Here is a 20,856-nt window from a genome sequence, read left to right as displayed (position 1 = left end):
CTTAATCAATAGCCTAGAATCCACAGCTATCCATTAGGGCTGTTTGAGTAGAGCAGAAATGAAAACCACAATTAATTCGGTCAATATTGAGATTATGATCTTTTAATACAACTGCTCGTAGAATTCATTTCTTGGGAGTAAATTTTCTTGAACTTTCATCCAAAGATAAAAAAAGAAAGATTTTGAATTAAACCCTCCACAGCCTGGTAGTCGGTAAATTTAGAGAGTACCAAAAGCAAAGTAAGAACCAAGCACAATAATCATATAATCATATAATCTCAGAGATTTTGTTTTGATAATCACTGGAAGCCAAAATTGTAACTGAAGCTTAAAATCTGACTAAATGCACAGGCATATTATCCCATTAAAACAAAAACATAAGCCGAATATCTGCACAGAACTGCACTCTTTTTGACAAAAAAACTCTAAATGGATTTATTCTGCTCACTTCCAACTCTATTTTCTTTCTTTCTTTTTTGTCTTTTTTTTTTTTGCTTTTAAAGTAGCACTGCGTGGTTCGCAGTTTTCTTGCGCTAAGCCTCGATGCATCCACCGCTGTCTGAAACATGCAGTTTTAGCTCTCCTCCCTTTAAGATGACTTTCTTCTGACTGGCTTAAAAAGCAGGTGGGAGGGGCTTCTGTGCCACAGCCAGACTCGTTTGCCTGAGATGACCATATTTGGAATATCTGCACTCACTGACCATATTAGAGACAAGATTTGTATTTTTTTATTTTTACAAATGTTGGAACCTGAGTTTTTGGCTTACAGAAACTACTTGAAAATGTGTTCAAGTTTATTATAAACTTCCATTATTGTAACAATATACAGCCATGGTAAAGAGACAGCATAACTCTTTTATGTTCTAGGGTTTTACATATCAAGATACAAATAAAAATAATCTCACAAAGTCAACCATGACTTAGTTTGTCACTGTTGCAGTTATTGTTACACATAAAAAACAAGTTGTTTGAAGTTTACTTTAAACAATGTATTATTGGTCAGAGTTATCATTCATAAGTTTCCTGTTGCTTTGTTATTCAGGGATCATCTAATAGTGTAATTACTACTGCATGTCTACATCCATACATGTGTGAGATTGCAGAAATGTCAGTCGTTACATCTTCTCCTCTAAACCACTCAGTGTTATTATGGCCTTCTCTCACTAGCTATGCTGCTGAAGTGAGCCACCACAATAAATCACAGTTTCACCAGCGACGTAATGTAAACACCCCCACGCCCCTCGCCCCGCCTCCCTGCTCTCTCCTTTTATTATCCTTCACACTTTTGCAGCTGTCCTCTCTCTATTCCCACCGCTCCCTGTGTCCTAACCTCTCATCCTCTTTGTCTGGCTTCCACAACTTGTGTTTTGGCAATTAGTATCTGACACTGATGCCTCTAAACTAACTAAAGAATGACCATAGTCTAAATGCTAACCACCCGGTGTCCTTGAAACATACACTTAACCCTGAAATGCTGCATTGAAGCAGTTCCGTCATCAATGGTAATGTACAGCATGCAGTGACCACAGAATGATGGTAACGTGAACGAGTGCTAATATAAACTGTGTGACTGTGGAGCTGAAAGAAGAGCTGATGGATCCCATGAGCTTCTCTGGGTCGAATGTTTATCCCATCATTACTAGTCTGTAAATTATATACAAGTTTAATTAAGTCTACTTCCAGTTTCAGTCACGTATTCCAAAACCAGGACAAGAGTTTAAATGTCATTGTACTTTTTAAACTTTACCACTTAGTTGAGTCTTGAGTGTAATTTTACAGCCATCTGTAAAACTCGGTGGAGGCACTGATCTTTAACATTACTGAAGCAGTGTGAGATCAGCTTGACAGAAAACAGAACAAAAGTCCTTCCAGAAGCCAGGAGAACTATTTCTAAAGACAACATAAAGAACTGACAAGAAAGCTGACAACTTATTTCCCATTTTCCTTGGAAGACATAAAGAAATAAGGGATGGCTCTAGCACCTACTGCCCACCACTGTTCTCTTTTATACCATTATACTTTTTTTACTATCTTTTTTCCCATCTTTCCCAATGCATGTGTAACAGGGGCACCAACCAGTCATATAATATGTACCCACAATGCAGTTTAACAAAGCCAGTTTTACCCAGCTAGCTGCCTGTGACTCCTCTGATCATATAAAATAGGATGATAGCTCATGATGTTCTCCTCCATTCTGATGTTGATAAAAAAAAAGAAATGTCTATAGTGTTCTTGTTCATCTACTGCAAATATGTGGCTCATTGTGATTTTAACAGTTTTGGAAGGGGGGATTAAGTTATATCAGGCATTTGCTACACACATATATAGTGGAACAAATTAAAACTGCAATATTAATTTACATGGGTACATTTTCCACAGAGCATGTCGACAGAAACTTCATAAACTTCCCACTAAAACACTACCTCAGATCTTGCGTATGGATCAATACGGCTCCCGTGCAATGATGAATTCTCCAGTCAGCAATTTCTTCTCTTTATATTACTCCACCAGTGATCCAAGAATAGCTTAAAGTACCTCACGGATGCAGGACTGTCCATCTCTTTTGATATAGAAGTTAAATTTAGAGATAGAGCGAATGAGGGAGAGACAAATATATAACCAGACGAGGTGAGAAGACAATAAACTAGAAAGATGAAAATGAAGTGTGATATTGTGGAATATAGATGTTAGAGAGATAAAGGAAGGAAAATATGGAAAAAGAAGTGAAATAGAAAGACAGTGGGAAAATAAAGAAACTGATCTGAGACAGATATAGGGGCATATCACCAGAAAGATGAGTCGAGTAAGAAAGAGAGACAGCTGCCAGTGTTAATCAGTCAGCGGCAGCAGCTCTGTGTCTCTAAGGCTTAATCTGGACCAGACCCTCAGTGCACCCCCTCCCCTCTTTTCTTTAGTCTTCATCAATATCGTCACATACACATCATTTGGGGACATTAATCACAGCCTCTCCTAGCTCGCTGATATCCCATCTGCCTATTGACAATTGTGAGGAGAACGCTCGGTTACTAAAACGTCTAAAGATTGATTAAGTGATTAAGTGTCAGACTTTGGAGGGTTCGAGAAAAGTTCAAGACGCCACATTATTCTCCATTAAAACATAACTTTGTCAAAAAACGCCAAAGTTAAAGCGTTTTTACAGTTTTACAAGCATTATTTTATCAGTATGAAAGAACATCCCATCAACCACTGCCAATAAAATCAATTTTCTGTGTGATCACAGCCATCAAATCAACAGGAAGCAAGATGTGAGCATGTTCATGTTGAACATGAACATGTGAACAGAGTGAACTCAATTCTACCAATTGTAGTAGCTAAATCGCACTAATTCAGCTGTCTGTACAGGAGCAACAATGATGGCTCGTTTAAGATCAGATTAGATTTAAATGCCTATTGTAAACACTACTGTCTTTTAATACTATTACAATAACCCTGAAATTAAATAATAGCACTCACCTGTGCTTTAAAGATTAAGAATTTCTTGTCCTTTATCTCCACGTTGGTAGAATTGTTGAGTCATTGTCTTATATTTCTGTTTGTATGTTCTTGTTTTTACTATTGATCTAACTCAGTTTACTTGTTTCATGCAAAGACTGTATTTAAAAGATGATGCCACCCATTCATTAGTGAAGTCGAAAGCTACGACTTGAGGATTTGTTGGTGTTTCTACGTGCGAAGGGTGAATCATGACGCTCCTTTCTGAAACCTAGAATAGCCAAAATTGACAAAATGGACTTCGTCTTTTACTTATTATAACCTGAAATGAGCGACTGAGCCCATAACCCTATGGCAAAAATGTTTACAGAGGTCACGTTTAAGGTAAGTTTTTTTTCGTTTTCCTTTTTCTGTAAACCTGGAAGTTTTTTTGCAGCCACAGGAATCAAGAGGAACGCAGGAACTTTCACATTTGGCTTCACTTTTCAGACCCGGAAGCTACGTCCATCTTTTATGCTCTCTGAGTGTTAAAGTGCTGGTGGAAAACTGGGGCATGTGAGCTTTCAGAGCATTCATGTGTTGTTTCAAACAGGAAAAATGTTTGCTGCCTCGTGACTATAACAGATACATAGCAGTTATAGAGTCAGTGCAATAGCTTGTAAATGTTAATTTAAAGTTTATAGCTACAGCTACATTTGGACATTTTTCTGCTGGAAAACCGCCAGTGAGTGCACGGTTGCAAATGATAGAATGCTGACACTCAGCCTTATTTCCCCTTGTAATTTCATATTTTCTGTACAATTTTCATCCTTTTGCTGCAGTCAGGTTTCTGTTATTGATCTGTGTACAAACTCAAATGTGTAGCAATAATGTTCTACAGCTCTTACATTAACATTTAACAGTGAACCGAACATTGAATATTTAATCCAATCTAACTTTACGTTTGACTGTCATTCTGACCCAAACATGACCCCAGGTTTAATCCCAAACTTTATCCACACTGATATTACCTGACAAAATATATGGAATCTGGATCATTCTTTGAGGGAGTGATGCTGTCTCTCCTTTTCTCCTTCACACTCACTCACACACACACGCACACACAAGATCCTTCACTGTGACGTCACACAGTACGCACTTTACACACTGCACTGAGTCACTTTGAGTCACTTCACCTCAGCACAGTGAACCCGCATCTGTAAGCAAGGGCAGCAACCACACCCAAATTCTGAGTCGACAAGAACACGCCTCTTAAAACAGTGACCTTGTGGTCTGATAAACAGCAGAGAGCTTCAGTATCCTAAAGATGCTGTTGATCATCCAGAGAAGACAGGGACAACAAGAAGAGTAATTCTATCTAGCTGAGAAACACCATAAATGTATACAATATTCACACTGCTGTGCAAAGATTTTAGACATGGTGTTCAAATATGATTCCATCGTGCAATACAAACGTAGAAGCAAGCTTGCTCTGCAGCAAACAAAGTCCTCAAAACATGCAGCCAAGCACAAAAAGAACAAGTTGTGCTCCCAGTCGCTGATCCCAGCCCTGAAGTCTGAAGTCTAGGGTTACGGGAATAGACACAGGAACCACGATAAGTCCTCTTGGATGATTGGAACAATCCCCCAACAAGTCCCCGAAGAAACCTGAACAACCTGTGCCATTTTAAAGGTAAAGTGTTTTAAATATTTAAAATACATGAAGTAATCTTGCTTACCACCACATGTTTTGTTCACTTTGAAATGGGATCTAGCTGGGTTCAAACTGTTAAACTTTTGTATTACATGAGTGACTCAAGACAAACTGAAATACCACAAAATGCAATGGATTCAGGTTATAGAAACCTGCTGAGCACCACATGTGGTATGAAAAGGTTCACAGTACTGTGTGCAACATAAACCCACTGAGAGACACTGGAGTAAGGGGCTCAAATGGGTCCAAAAAAGTCACAAAACTTACAGTAAGTACCGTTAGCAGTTTGGTATTAATGATTAAATGAATTCAGATAACCGCATACCTCTGTTCACTTCTTCCCTCTTCTTTTATTCATGTTGTTCCAGTACAGTCACAAAGTAGAGATAACCAACTAACTCCCACCTGCATGCAAACTTCAGATCAAGACAGAAAGGACAAACAATGGCCCGTGACATGTCTCCGTGCACAACAGGGGTTGTAGTCACTTTTTTTGCAGCAGTGATCAAACAGACATTAGACAGGCTGCACTGCATCTCCTACTTGTGTTGCTGAAGCAGTGTATGCTGCTTCAGGCCTTGTCAAACTAAAGCATGAATTGAGTCAATCTACAACCACCCCTTCCAAGACAGCAAAATCCCTCCAGGATTTGGGAAGAAAGGTGCAGAAAAGCGAGAGTAATGTAAAGTCACATAAGGAGACCACAGGCACATTTTAACTTCCTACTAAAATACTGCATAGAGCATTACTGTCGATATTTATTCTTGTGAAGTTCTGCTGCAGTGTGCATACGGGTACAGTGTGCAGTCTGTAGCTAGAAACCAAATAAATGATCTCTAATTTAAAGTAAAGGTTACACAGAAGCTAAAACATGCAACCGCGTACCATAGCCCACAAAAAAACTAGGCCGCTTTCTGTTTCTCAGCTCATTTCTCCTTTTAAATTAGACAATCAGATCCAGCAGGCATCATAAGCACCTTTCCAGGCATGCATCACGTACACATGTAAGTGGAAATAAGACACGAAACGGTCCGTCCCTTTGCCGGATCACTGCGGTACCCTGCACCCAAATGCAGGCCGGCATCCCGGCAAAAAAGGAGGAAAAAAATCCCATGCATCTCGACTCCTTGCTCTCACACGGGGAATGAGACGACAACCAAGGGAAAAGGAAGCATCTTTTTGCGTTTTTATCGGCCTTACCTTTAGCCTCAGTGTCAGTTTTTTGGTTTGGTTTCGTCCTCCTCCACCAAGACGTCGCTGGCTCGAATCGATGAGGAGCGCGGTTTATCAATGGAGGAGACTGACGCTCCGCTTTTATTCCAGCAGGGTTTTCCCTCGATTAGTCCCTATTACACGAGGAAGCGGCTGGTTTGGGTAATTACTGAAGCACCGCGGGGGGTGTGCACTGTGCAAAAACTGCGCCTTAGCGCACGTTAAGAGCGCTGCGTGCCTGCAGCGCTGACCGCCGGCCGGGAGATGCTGAGGTTCAGTGCCGGTGGAGGGTGATGGTGATATCCATAGAGGTCCCAGTTTCCACCTGACACAACCTCTCCTTCCTCCTCCTCCTCCTCCTCTCCGCTGGTGATGCTGAGGAGAAATATCAGCATCAATGGCAGAGAGAGAGAGAGAACGGGAGAGAGAGAGAGAGACGCTGACGGTGACGAATTTTAACGGATAACCACAAGAGGCCGCGTTTCAGCAAATTGATTCAAAGGCTAAAGAAGAACAAAAAAGAAATATCACAAAAGTTAGAAATACCAGCACATAATACATCTATGCGAATTTCTCTTTGAGATCAATATTCTTATTCTTATCTGAAAACACTGGTAAATATTTTTAATTAATACACATTTAGGAAGAAAGTCCAAGTTAGCTGTTGATTTTTCCTTTTTTAAAACTCCCTTTTAACTTTTATTCTCTTTTTTCAAATAACCTTTTTTTAAGACATTGTCACATGAAATAAGGACGTTATTTCATGTCTTTTAAGCGTGACGAAGGCTACATATAAAAAAAATTAAAAGAGTTGCAGTACACCTGCAAAATGTTCCTCTTCCTTTTTTCATTTGCTCTCTTTAAGTGTCACCACATAATCAGGCTCCATCTTGTTTTAAAGAGCCCATAGGGCTTACTTGTGGTTCCTGGGAATTTTAAAAGTAGAATGGGAGGAAGAGCCTTCAGCTTTCAGGTCCGTCTCTATGGAACCAGCTCCCAGTTTGGATTCAGGAGACAGACACTGTCTCTTCTTTCAAGATTAGGCTTCAAACTTTCCTTTTATATAAAGTTAGTTAGGGCTGGATCAGGTGAACTTGAATCCTCCCTTAGTTATGCTGCAATGGGTCTAGGATGCTGGGTGATTCCCATGATGCACTGAATGCGATTTGGTGCAATATAAATAAAATGTAACTGATTCGAAAAGCATAGCAGATCATCTACCTCCATCTCATTTAGTGTCTTGCATCCTGACACTCAAACTCTTTGCATGTCCTCCTTTGCTACATCCATACACATTCTCTGAGGTCTTCCTCTTTTCACCCTCCCTGTCCTATCCTATGTCCAGTATATCCACTATTCCTCCTCTGCTCATGTCCTAACTTTGTTTCCAATCTGAACAGTCATTCTGATATACTCATTTCTAATTGTATTCATTCTGGTAACCTCCAACAGAAATCTTAAACTTTTTAACTCTGCCACCACCAGCTTTAACTTTCATGGTTTCTAAAACTATTAGGAATAAATCAAACTAGGTATATCAACTATAGCTCACACAGATAGCTCACTGCAGAGTCACAGGTGGGAAAAAAATGTGAATTATACTTCCACCTATTAGTGATTCTGATTGGCTAATTTATACGTAATGAACTGTCTCACCTTCATTTTAAGATCGAATATATTTTGTAAATCTTTATCTTTATCTAAAAACATTTTAAAAATGTCTCTTTCATGGTAGTGGTTGCTATTCCTGCCCTGGAGTGACGCACAGGAGCTGAACGGCTCCATATAGGCGGAGTCTAAGATGCGGAAGTGCCTTCCTGTCAAGCCAAAGAGGCGTTTCGTTAAAGGCCAGATGTATTTTTAAGTGAATGCATCTCCTACTCCGGACACTCTTCAGCTGACCAGGTGTTGCTGTCTCGTGCATCCCGCTTATTAAGAACGATGTCGGACTCCATTAAAAACGTCGCGATATTTGGAGCCACGGGAATGACCGGGCTGGCGACCCTGCCGATAGCAGTAGCTGCAGGTGAGGAATAAGAGTAATAAAAATAAGTTACAGACGAAATAGAAGAGATCATGTATTTGTGTAACCGTGCGGGAGTCACACTGGGGTCTCTCAGGTGGGTTTCAGTAGGCTTTTCATGCATTGTTACTGTTGGAGTTAAAGTTGGAGTTTTCCGCACAGGCAAAACAAACTTTGATGCTTCAGACTGTTTTCTGAGCGTCCTCGTGCACCTGTAACAGGGTAGTTACACGTCCACCTGTGGAGGTCACAATAGGGTGATAAACATGAGGTCACGGGATTCCCTTGCGTAATAACCACATCTTAACTGTAACAGTTTCACAAAAAGCTGGTAGAAATGTTCCTCAGCCTGTTAAAATCAGAAGTTTCGCATGAATATTTATGACATAATTATTTTTTTTATATCACATGTATTTGGTCAAGTTTTGTTAATTTTTTTAAAGGGTTGAATGAACTGAATGAACACATTTCAAGGCCTGATTTGTAAACTGTAAACTGTAATCCCCGATGAATGTCACTCTCTGCTCTAACTTTCTGTAACCCCCATTAGAAGTACAGCTGCAATAACCCACTGCTCCTCTCACAAAATCCCTTACACAAACACACTGTGTCATATGATTCATTCGATTTAGCAACATTTCCATTTCCTTTCCTTTTGCTCACCCATGGCAAAAAAAAGTCGACTCATGTTTAACGGCACAGGCAGCGTTTAGCTGAGTCACGGCAGTTTGTGACACAGAGAGCTGATAGTAAAAAGCTGTTTGCTATCTTGCCCCCACAGTAAAGGGTGGGATCTCTCCTGAAGCTGTCACAGAGTCACCAGTCAACCTGCATTTGTATAGCACCAATTAAACAAATTAAATTAAAAGTACAGGGAAGACTAGAATACTGCTAAAAACTACAAAATTACATAGGAACACATTAAAAAACAGTACAAGCAACAAAAGCTTCTGAAGCAGTTTGTTGCTAGCAGTTTCTGCACAGTAACCAAACAGGAGAAAGTGACATCTTGAGTGTGCTGGTTGGCACCCAGGTGAGATGATCTGTTGTCATTGTGTCACCAAGACAAGTCCCTGTTCCTTTGATAAAAACAACACATTTCCATGACTGTAAGATCCTGCAACATGCACAGAAACCAATGACTTCAATACAAAACAAAAAGCACAGTATGCTATAAGTGAAAGTGTTTCATAATTAGGTGTTTATGGTCGAAGTTTAGTTTAATTTCCATGGGGTTTTTTTCTCTCTCTTTTTTTTTTTAGGATACAATGTGACGGTGCTGGTGCGTGACCCCGCCAAGCTGCCTGATGACCACAAGGCATCCAGAGTGGTGGTGGGAGATGTGCTCAAGAAAGACGATGTAAAGAAGACGTTGGAGGGCCAGGATGCTGTTATTATCATCTTAGGCACCAGGAATGACCTCAGTAAGGCTGAAGAATTGCACATACAAGCAAATATAATAAGACATTAAATCAAAATGCACTCTTGCAATCATATCGCCAGCCTACCTGAACTCAAGAGGACTTATTTCAATGCTTAAATTAATACCAATGGAACTGCATGGATTTAAGTTTATGTGGTTTCATGTATTCATAGTAATTGTAATTGCATGCAGTCACTGAATCTTAAAATTCAGTTTCCTTACTTACATGTTCACCTTTCAGGAGAAAGACTATATATTTCAGTGATGTAATGATGTAAAACACTCACTAGAGGTCACCAAAGCATTCTTATTACATGTAAAACGTGACATTGGGTCAGTTTGACATAATTGAAAAGACACAGTATAGAGATGAATGAGAATTATAGCATAAAACTAAATAACATATGCATAGCTTATTGAATAATTTAATAAATTAAGGACTGTATAGAAACTACTAACTCTATAAAAACTGGAGAAGTCTCTCCCCTCCAGGGCTGAACATTTCCTCCACAACATGCATGAACTGAGTTCTTGGATCCAGGGGATGTTTGGCTCTGGATTACTTTTTGATATATTCATCAAGATAGTGTTTCTCAACTTTTTACTATTTCCTATTTCACATCGGTAAAGAAGTCTTTCAAATATCCCTGGATGCAGATGTGCATCAAGCCAAAATATTGTATCACTTCAAATTTGGACCAAAGCCCACCTCTGGGAACAATTTTCATGCAAATCTATCTACGACCTTTGGGTAATCCTGCTAACGGACAGACAAGCCGAACAATCACATAAACAACATTTAATTGACTAATTTCCCACCAAAAACAAGACATTTCTTTTAAATTTTAAATTAATATTAACTTATAAGATCAATTAACTCACGTTATTGATCTTTTAAATCATCAGTTAAGTCACTAAAGCACATAATAGAGATTTGAGTTTATATTTATGGTGCTCTCTAAAACATTGGATTTACTTTTACCCAGTGGAGCATCTGTAGGAATGAAGCAAAACAACAATCAAGTACTGTTCTGCAGTTGTGTGTGTGTGTGTGTGTGTGTGTGTGTGTGTGTGTGTGTGTGTGTGTGTGTGTGTGTGTGTGTGTGTGTGTGTGTGTGTGTGTGTGTGTGTGTGTGTGTGTAATATCTCTAATCTAACTTGTATTCATTAGGCCCAACTACCATGATGTCTGAGGGCACAAAGAACATAGTGGAAGCTATGAAGGCGCGTGGAATCCGCAAAGTGATCGGCTGCATGTCAGGTATGCCTCGCTGCGTTAAAAAAAAGGAAGTTGAAGAGCTCATCGAAGTCTGTACAATCAATCATTTTTCTCATCTCTTTTCTTCCCAGCCTTCCTTCTGTGGGATCGCTCTAAAGTGCCGCCACGTCTGGTTCCTGTGACGGAGGACCACGACAGGATGTACACCGTGCTGAAGACATCAGGGCTGGACTATGTGGCTGTCATGCCTCCTCACATTGGAGGTCAGTAGTAAGAGGAAGCCAAGAGTTTTGGTTGCAAAGGTCCATTTTTCAGCTTTATTCAATCTGGAAAAAATTGAAACCAGCTAAAAAGAAAGTCCAGAAAAACAGTTTCTGGTATAGTTCAATATAATTTTAACCTTTATGTTAAAACTTATAACTCATCTGTCTGTACATAAAAATATAATACTAGGTTGGCAGCACAATTATACCAAAACTTCCTTGTTAAATGCTGCCCTCTTGTGGTGAATTCTTGTACTGAATTTTGCAGACGGGTTTTACAAAAGGTGTCTTTAATCGTGGCCTTGCCTACTACAACGAAGTGAGACGATTAAGGAAAGGAGTTACTTTTCTACACACATGTCAGACTGCTCATAATCTCTTTTCTAAATCAATGGTTAAAGTAAATATCGTCAGAATGGACTTGTACTCATTTACACTCAATGAAGGGAAGATTTTCGAGTTTGTTCATCCGGCTGTTACTTAGCGGTTTTGCTCTTCAAGCCCATTTGAGATAGAATGGGACAGTATGTGGGTCGTGGTCTAAAATGAGTGCAGCGTCTCTGCTGCAAATCAGGAGAGCGTTCGTACATTCTCTTAAATTAAATGTTTTGTTCTGCCCTCATCTCCAGGTGACCTTCCTCTGACAGAGAATTACGTGGTGACAGAGAACATGCTAAAGGGAAGAGCCATCTCTAAACACGATCTGGGACATTTATTCGTCAAGTGTCTCTCCACGTCGGAGTGGGACGGCAAGACTGTTGGAGTGTGCGGAGAGTACAAATAGTCCTGTAGTGCACACTGCTTATGCCCCGTTTAAAATCACTTCCTGTTATTGATGTTGAGCGATGAATGAAGGGAAGAGTTTTGTGTTGAACTGCTAATGTGTGGGGTTTTTTTTTTGTCCTTGCTTCAGTCTTTTCTATTCCCTTTTGTAATTATGATTTAGCATCTTTTGCTTGGTGTTCCTTTCTTATATTTTCTTTCATTATTAGCTGCATATATGGTCATCTTTTTTTCAAAAAAACAAGTGCCAAACCTGTAGTGTTACTTCAGCTCTTTAATTGCTTCTTTCTTCTTTTGCATTTCAATCATTACATCATGAGATGAGTCTTACTGTTCTCACCATTGTCCTAAAAATAAAAGACTTTACTGTACTAAAAGTTGTGTTGAACTTTACCACATTTTCACATTTAAAAGAGAACTAAATCTGTTTTCCACTCCTCGACTCATGTTCGAGCGGGTGAAGTGGTAGGGTGTATTTTAAGCCGAAATGGTTACAGTCTCCCTTGTGTGTGTCCTGCAGAAAAGACAACCAAGCATATCTAGATTTTGCACAGTTCTCTGACCAAGCTGTACCAAATTCACCGTGAAGAGGCTGCACAAATAAGGAAATCTTTTCACTTCAAAAATAAACTGGGTGTTTTTTAAAAAAAAAAAAAAAAAAAAAAAAAGTGAGGCGTGAATACGCCTTTTTACACCGTTTCTAGTTTCACACATTTTACAGCGCACAGCAGTTCCACTCATTGACATTTATAATGCAAAGGTTATATTCAGGCACATTAGATTATAAAAAGAAGGGACTTGGGATTCAAAGAATCCCACTTTAATACTCCTGGATTATAACCTGTGAATTACAAACAATACTTAAAAAGTAACTGCCTGCAAGGATTCAAGGATGGCTGCCAAGTGGGAAGACATTTCTAGCAGGACTTTAATATAATTTAATTTCTTATTAACTGAAAACTGTAAGTGATCACTTTGAAACTTGATATATACTATCCATTGATTTTTTTTTTTTTTTAACACTATGAGGTCTTAAGTAATCTTTGACGATGACCCCAGCCACTCCCCCACCCTGACCCTTTATTTTGGAGAGAATCAAATACATACATAGATTTTTTTTTTAATCCCCAAACTTTACCCGAGACTAGGGAGAACAAATAACAGAACTGCATATTTTCAGTGTGTAGAGTTATGATTAGGCTTGACAGGGGGGAGGACTTTGGTTTTATTTTGAAAGCCACAACCGGAACTTACTTTATATTTCGAGCACGTCATGCTTCTCAGTGCAGAAGCAGAGGAGCAGCTACAGCTGTCCTTTTAAAGTTGACTGTCCGGTTCTTCATGTGACTGAAAGTCGGGTGTTACAATTAAAATCGAAACCATAAAAACATAAACGCTCGTGATCTGGGGCAGTAGAGTGGGGCCTTCACTGACGGTCGCTTTCAGGTAAATAACTCTCATCTGCTTTGAAGAAGACTGATTCAAACTAATTAATTTTACTGGGCTTAAAATGACCTTTGCTGTGTATGACAGGTACATGTGGGATCCATACGTATTTTCCTTTTCGTTTATTCTTTCTTGTTTTGATTTTTCAGTGCCATGCTCAGAAATGTGTAGACATTTATGTGTATACATTTTAAAATTCTGAATTGGATATAAAATCAATCTACTGGAATCATTTCAATCTTGAAAGTCTAGCATTTAACTTAAAACACAGATGAATTAGAACTCGCTGAATTTTAAGTTTATTCAGCAAGTATTATTCCAGTTTTCTAATAAAAGAGTCTGTACTAAAGCCAGTATAAGGACTGGAATCCAACTTCACTTGGTGATGTAATCATTTAGGAATTAGTGCAAAGAATATTATATAATAAGAATTTAAACAAACTGGTAATTGCAGCAGGGGTTAATTTACACTATTTCCAAGTTTAATAAATGTAAACTTTAGAATATATTAGCCGTACAGCTCGTTTAGCGTGTATTTAATGCGTTTCGTACATGGAAACTACTCTGGTGGAATGTAACGTATAAAAACTCCATTACCCACAATGCCTTCCTATAGCCAACCCCCAACTCTGAACCTCTTGGTATGAAACTCAAATCACGGGCGGGAGAAGGCGAAGGCAGACTTGAAGCTAACGACGTAAGAGCGTTTGGGGATTTTTAAATTAGAACAAGAGTTTTAAATCGATGTTTAATCGTTAACTTATTTATGAATGAACCGAGTAAAACTTAAGGGTAAATTTGCCAGTTCAGGTCGAAGCGAAGGCAGCAAAAGCATTGACGACTAAACTCACGGCGGAGAGACGGGAAGTGATTCAACAGGTTGGTTTGCTTAAAACAACTCTTACTTCCCACATGTGTTTGATCGCGAACTTATTGTTTGGTGGGCTAATTAAGATCGGTTTTAACTCCGTTCAGTCGATTATTTCGACTGTAAGTCGAATTAATTTGTATTTTTACCCGATGGCCTCGGGCGAGACTGTTTCCCTCCTACGCGGTGAAACCAGAGTTACAACCCCCACTCTCCATTTAAAGTACCCACATTGTTATGCTCATTTACAGGCTCACCATTTTAGTCTGAGCTCTACAAGGGCAGGTCCTGAGATTCTTTTAACTGTTATTTTAAAAATCCATGTGTTTCCAAACTTTATCCAGGGGTGTAGTGTTACGGATCGTCTCATTAATTAGCATTTTTACTAAAAGACTGCAATTTGGTGGTGTGGCGATTCCCACACAAGACTGAGACATGGTTTGAAAAGCTGTTTTACACCTAGATAAGTTGTTTGGATTATAAAAATGAATTGTCTAGTTTAATGCAGCAGTTTTCTCCACTGGCCTAGAATTTTTACAGTAGTCAAATGTAAAGGCGAAAGGCTGAGATTCTTCGAAAATTGCCCCACTTTTTGCATCTTAACAGGCATCACCTGGCTTGTAAAATCAGTTGTGGGGTAAACAAAAAGCTTAAAAAAGGAAGCCAGTCAGAATTTTTAGACTCCTGTATTGTTATACCTGACAATCAAAATGTATTTTATGTACTAGTAATTTAACTGTAGTAATTAAATATAAATTATTTGTAATTTTTTTGTATTGAGATCGAACTTTGTAATAAATTAGTAGTTAAAGCTTTAAAATACATTTACTGGAGTAAGTGCTTTCTTTAGGCTTGCCCCTGTGCTGTTATCCTTCAGCAAAGGGTACAGAAAAATCAGTCACATTTTTAGGATTTATTTTATGATCTTATAACAACTATATTATAAACTAAAGAGTTTATCTGCATACAGATAACTTTAATTTTTGCTTCTTCTTGATTTGCACAGTAAACTATCTCAGCAGATATTTTGATAAAGGATATGGTTAATTTAGTCGGTTTGCTTCCGAGGTGATGTGAACAGCCAACACACTTTTTACTGGGGACATCAAGACAGGGACAGTGGTTATGTTGAACCCTGCTAGTTACAGAAACTCTGTATGTCCATATGTAAATATAAAGGTGAGAGGCTGAGATACTGCACTCTGTTTTGCATCTTAACATCGTTCGGGCATCATCTGGTTTGTAATATCATTTTTGCGGTAAACAAGAAATGACACCTTTTGTTGTCTGGCACATTTTTTAAAAGTGGGGTGAATTTAAGCAGATCTTTCGCAGGCTTGTGGTTTGAGTTTGTTTGTTTTTTGTTTTGTTTTTTCAAACATAAGGCCCGAGGGCCAGAATCGACCTGGCCAAGACTCCAATCTGGCCTATGTCCGGTTTTGGAAAATGTGAGGGTGGGGATAGATTGTGTAAATTTATTTTGGTATATGGTGTAGTATTACTAAAAAAATGATTTTTTTTCCCACCGTCTACTTTTGAAATTATTATTAGTTGTTTTTCTCAGTGGGTTCATGGGGAGAGAAAATAGAAATAGTCTGTGAATAAATGTGAATGAGCAGTGAGCTACTGGAAAATGTTCTGTAATTTGACACATTTATTTATTTGTGTTGACAGATTTGCTACAGTAGCATTTCTTTGTCATGTAGAAAAGCTGAGGGGAGGCGTGCTGGTTGAAATGTCACTTCTTTTTCTTACATTAAACGTCTAGTTAAATATCTTCACTTCTACAGAAGGAAGAGTTTCGCTGGCTCGGCCCATTTAAGATCAACGTGGCTCACAACCATAATGAACTTGGCATCCCTGGTCTAAATAGTCTCTGTTAGTGAAATTCAATCTTCACAAAAATCCTACTAATTTCTCTAAATATTTACTGTCTTAGACCATATATCTGGTCCTCAATTGTACCTTTTTAAATTTAAAATACATTATAATAAATAAATGCTTACCACAGCCCCCAAACTAAAACAAAATCCTGTAGTTCTTTTTTTATTGATGAATGCTGGTCGATTACTTTGTTGGTGGTTGCAGCATTTTGATATTATTCTTTTGCAGCTTCAGTTTTTGAATTCAAGTGATTCTAAATGTAAAAACCACAAAATATGACCTGTGATATATTTATTACAACCCAGTAACATTTGTGCCTTATTTTGCAGCTTAATGACGATGATGATGCCGAAGGGGCAGAAGCGCAAACTATCCATAGAGGAGGAGGCTTCAGACTACAGAGCTCCCACCTGGGAGAGCCAGCAGCAGTTTCTGCTCACAGTTTCCCTCAACAAGTATCAGTTCTCCCAGCAGCTACGTGAGCCCAGCCTGCGACGGTCCGTCCTGATAGCCAACACCCTGCGGCAGATCAGCCTGCAGATGTCTATGGTACCATCAGTCAACGTGGAGGTGTCAGAACCTCCAGGTATTGCTTCATCTGCACTGACAGCAAGTATTGCCGCTGCAGCAAAACGTCATTCTGCTGTAACGGTTGACAGCTGCTCAGCTCTGGCCACCTGCCCCATGGTTTCCTTAAATTACTCACCAAATTCTACTGAAAAGACAAACTACTCGAGTGAATCAAATTTCCATATCAGTATAGAGGATGATGAGGACTGGGGATCGATGTCCACTGATACTGATTCATCTCTTTCAGCTGTCATTTCCTCTATTCTTGCCGCACTGGACTCTACTATAGACGGGAATCCTCAGCCACCTCCACGGATACCCCTCAGGCCCTTGGAGAACATGTCCAAGCCCTATGAGGGAAGCGTGGCCTTGGTAAATCACGGTCTCAGAGATCCCGGTGACTGCAGGGAGCAGCAGGAAGACGGCAGCATGGAGGTAATGAGGTCCAGCTACCTTGGGGATTTCACTGTGGAGGACTTGTTCCAGGATATAGACACATCCCTGGTAGACATAGACATGGGAGTGATTGGGCACAGAAGCACTGAAGGTGGACACACAGCTGGGGATGACCTGTTTATGTACCTGCCACCTTTCTCCCCCCACTCCCCTTTCTCACCACACTCTATAACACCCACCTCCCAAAATGCCCAGCCTGCTCTGATTGGCCAGTTGGCATAATGAATACAAGGCAACACTTATTATGTATAGTGACTGTTGTAAGCCCCCTAAGAGCTGTCGACCGCCTTTAAAACAGTATCTTTGGGTTAACTGTGGAGCGACTACTTGTTTTAAAAAAAACATTTTGTGAAATGTGGCCCTCATTTAAGAATTTTGATATTGTTATTTTTGTGTATGAATTTTTAAATTCAGCTATCCTTTACACAAAACTACAGCGCTCCTAAAGTCCTGTAAAGGTTCTTTCTTTCTTTTATTAAAATCCTGTGTGCACAAGCTTTTTTAAAAATGTGCAAACAGGACAAATAAGTCGCTGGACTAATGTTAAAAAAGAGGAGGAAAGAAATCACCTCACTGGACTTTAAGGTGTCTGTACAACACTGAGAAAAATAACAATTATGGATTTAATCCATTTTAAGTACAAATTAATGGTTTGTACATTACTTCGCAGTCTAATGATGATCCCGAGGGGGCAGAAGCATAAACCCTCCCCCTCAATCCAAGTCTGATGTACCCATCTTCACTCTCCACCAGCATCTGCTTCAGTCTCTTATCAAAATCTTGTGAGGGGAAGGAATTAGCTCGAGCATCTTTATCATAAACTCTGGTAGAGTTTATAAAAACGGCTTGCGTGCATGAACACCCTTCACTTGCCGTCTGCTCTGTCCTCTGTCGATCATTACACAGCCTTTAACCGCGGGGACAGGTAAAGGTCTGTGCACTGTCTCAGCACAGCTCTGCCAGTTAATGTTGAGGACATTCAGGCCTGCAGTGCATGTGTGAGCTACTGTGTTTTCAGTAAAGCTCTGGGTACATCCACATTAATACAATTTAGTTTTAAACTGTAACCTTAACTGTGTTTGGACCTAACAATCACACCGCTATAGAAGACGCCTAACACTGAGAGTTTTTAAAAATGCAGTCTGAGCTTGGATTATTTTTTTTAATGGTCGGCGGTGATGGAGCAGGCAGACACGCTTGTTTTCTAATGTGTCAGAAACGCGTGTCTGCACGGAGATCTTTTTCCTTTTAAAGGACCATTTTAAGATTTGCATTAGTCCTCGGTGTGCCTTCTTTCTCTTTACACCGACGCAGGCTTGCTCAGTTTACCTGAGCAGTCAGCATGCTAGTTTAGACGAGTGGTTCTCAAACTGCGTGGCATTGACAACAGGGTGAAAAATTCTAATGAAACTGATGTTTTTTTTCCCCTTTGTTGGGTGGAGGAATACGTTTGATGCTGTTGCACTGATGATATGCACCTTGTATAAGTAAAATCCAACTTTTTTCCCCCCCTTTTGTTATTTGTTAGGGATTGGGGTGTTTTTTTTTTTGGCTTCTGAAGTGGGGTATGCCATAAAAAGTTTGAGAACCACTGGTTTGGAGAGATTTATAAAAACTGCTAAAACAATCAGAACGGAGATCATTTTCATTTAAAAAGTGTTAGTGTGGATGTAAGAAAAGGCAGCTTTCAGTCATGCACTGGTGTTCATCCATGCAGCGATTTGACTGTCAGGGCAGCACATGAGACAACTCCTTGTTACCACAAATGTAAAGTGTGAGCTCTGAGATTTGATTTGACTGATATTGGATGGAGAGGATGGCTGAAACACTAATGTTATAGGTCAAATCTTCAGTAGAGAAATCACTTAACCTCTTTTTTTTTTATTAATGTCAGGATTTCAAACAGTAAAAATGGGCAGGAATCAAAGATTATCATCAAAAGTATTGATCGGGTGGATTGGCTAAAAGATGTTCACAGAAACAGCATTTAGTTCATTAACAAAATAGTTACCGCGTTTGGTGGATTTTGGCGTTTCACGCAGAGACTGAAAAGCGTGAAAGCAGAATTAGTCTCGTCTGAAGAGTTTCCTGAGTGCAGCTGTGGCTCAGGAAATGATGTGACAGATGGTGGTTGTGAACCGCTCTGTGCACTGTTGTATTTTAGTTTTTCTTTTTTTCCTTTAAAAAGATGTTTTAGAGCCTTTACAGTACTGTGATGATATACAAAGCATCCTCACCCACTCAAGCGTGACAGTCCAAAGCCACTGGTCACGTCACCTCGGGTATCTGCAGCCGTTATGCAACAGCACTTTGTTGTTCAGATGTATTATTGATCAGGTGATTGAGTCCAGATGGTGCTGACTTCCACGCTGTGAGCAGTTCATGAATCAGGTCAGTTTCTGCCAGTTTTAGCAGGCTTCACTTTCTCAGTGGTTTCTTTTGTGGCAGTTTTGTCATAATATGGATTCATAAGTTTGTTCAACTAACAGTATTTATTTTAGAAAAGGTGACATTTCAGGGAACAAGTTCATTTTCAGTTCTGTTAGATGTTACTGTAGGAACATGTAGGAATTTATACCAACTTTGCTAAAATACCCGACGGGATGAAATGTTTGAGGAAGCACCCCAAGTGCTGGTTTTTGTATTTTTATATCCAGGTTATGTATTGAAGTTGCTTTCTATGCATACGTCCTTTCTGAGTAGCTGGCTTGCAACTCCAAAATATTTATGAATGACTCGTTTTGTCAACAGTGAGTAATTTATTATCGTATCACACTGACATATTACTAATGGTATATTAAAATACCGTCATGGCAGTTATTTTATTTACTTTTTTCCTCTACGCTTTAGAGATTTGTAAGATGTTTTAAAGTGTAGGGCAGAATGCCCAGATACTGTGTATTTTTGACAACCTGTTTACCTGTACTGATGTTTTGTAATAAAATATGCAACTGTGTAAAGAAAAAAAAAAGACTAATTTCATTATCTTTGTGCATCACATACCAGAGTTTTTTTTTAATGTTAAACTTGTGTAAGAGTGCAGGGAACTTGTTGTCATAAAGAAACCAGTTTGGACATGATAAGCGACAATACTCAGGCTGTGGTGTTTAAATGCCCTCAGTTGATACTAGCAGGCAAATGTCCGACACCAACAACCACACAACATTCAAAGTCTCTTGAATCTTTTGTTCCATATTCTCATGCTTGAACTTCAGCAGGTCACTATAACCTCGTCTACATGCCTTGATGCAGGGTATCGAACTCCAGCCCTTGAGGGCCAGTGTCCTGAAACTTAAATGTGTCCCTGCTGCAACACATCTGAATAAATTAGGTCATTAGTAAGACTATAGACCTTGACTGCATGCTGAGGGGGCAACCTCTAACTATAAGTGTTTGGAAAAATGTACTTTTATCCATGTTCATTCACTCATGACCTGCTGTAATGTGAATCAAATGCCCGAATTGCCACCTCAGCATGCAGTCAAGACTCTACAGTCTAGACCTAATTTTATTCAGGTGTGTTGCAGCAGGGACACATTTAAAAGTTTCAGGACACCGGCCCT

General features: G+C 39.4%; 3 protein-coding genes across 6 annotated transcripts in view; 2 read left to right on the top strand and 1 right to left on the bottom strand.

Annotated features, from left to right (window-relative positions):
• Nucleotides 1-6,719, bottom strand: part of sptbn4b (spectrin, beta, non-erythrocytic 4b) — a 96,852-nt gene extending 90,133 nt beyond the window's left edge. For both annotated transcript variants that reach the window (XM_085430804.1, XM_085430805.1), the window contains exon 1: nt 6,347-6,719. The gene's annotated coding sequence lies outside the window, so the exon portion shown is untranslated. The remainder of the gene's footprint in view (nt 1-6,346) is intronic.
• A 1,432-nt stretch (nt 6,720-8,151) lies between these two features.
• blvrb (biliverdin reductase B) lies at nt 8,152-12,446 on the top strand. Its single transcript, XM_085430803.1, has 5 exons — nt 8,152-8,384; nt 9,644-9,805; nt 10,976-11,065; nt 11,155-11,286; nt 11,916-12,446. Exons 1-5 carry the CDS (start codon nt 8,300-8,302, stop codon nt 12,068-12,070), a joined length of 624 nt encoding a protein of 207 aa, XP_085286929.1. The 5' UTR covers nt 8,152-8,299; the 3' UTR covers nt 12,071-12,446.
• Nucleotides 12,447-13,397: 951 nt separating this feature from the next.
• sertad3 (SERTA domain containing 3) lies at nt 13,398-20,256 on the top strand. Of its 3 annotated transcripts, none has more exons than XM_085430802.1 (3): nt 14,149-14,394; nt 16,597-16,853; nt 17,085-20,256. In XM_085430802.1, the coding sequence occupies exons 2-3, from the start codon at nt 16,601-16,603 to the stop codon at nt 17,513-17,515; spliced, it is 684 nt and encodes a 227-aa protein (XP_085286928.1). In that variant the 5' UTR covers nt 14,149-14,394; nt 16,597-16,600; the 3' UTR covers nt 17,516-20,256. The 3 variants fall into 3 exon arrangements, with proteins under 3 accessions (XP_085286927.1, XP_085286928.1, XP_085286926.1); XM_085430800.1 differs by having other exon boundaries at nt 14,185-14,212; nt 14,326-14,394; nt 16,597-20,256; XM_085430801.1 differs by lacking the exon at nt 14,149-14,394 and adding an exon at nt 13,398-13,515 and having other exon boundaries at nt 16,597-20,256.
• Nucleotides 20,257-20,856: the final 600 nt, after the last annotated feature.

Source organism: Copadichromis virginalis, linkage group LG14 (assembly GCF_057382275.1).
Source record: "Copadichromis virginalis isolate Kocher_CV1m ecotype Utaka linkage group LG14, C_Virginalis_male_GT1.1, whole genome shotgun sequence".
In the NCBI taxonomy this organism is placed as follows: domain Eukaryota; kingdom Metazoa; phylum Chordata; class Actinopteri; order Cichliformes; family Cichlidae; genus Copadichromis; species Copadichromis virginalis.
This window is presented reverse-complemented; position numbering and strand designations above follow the sequence as displayed.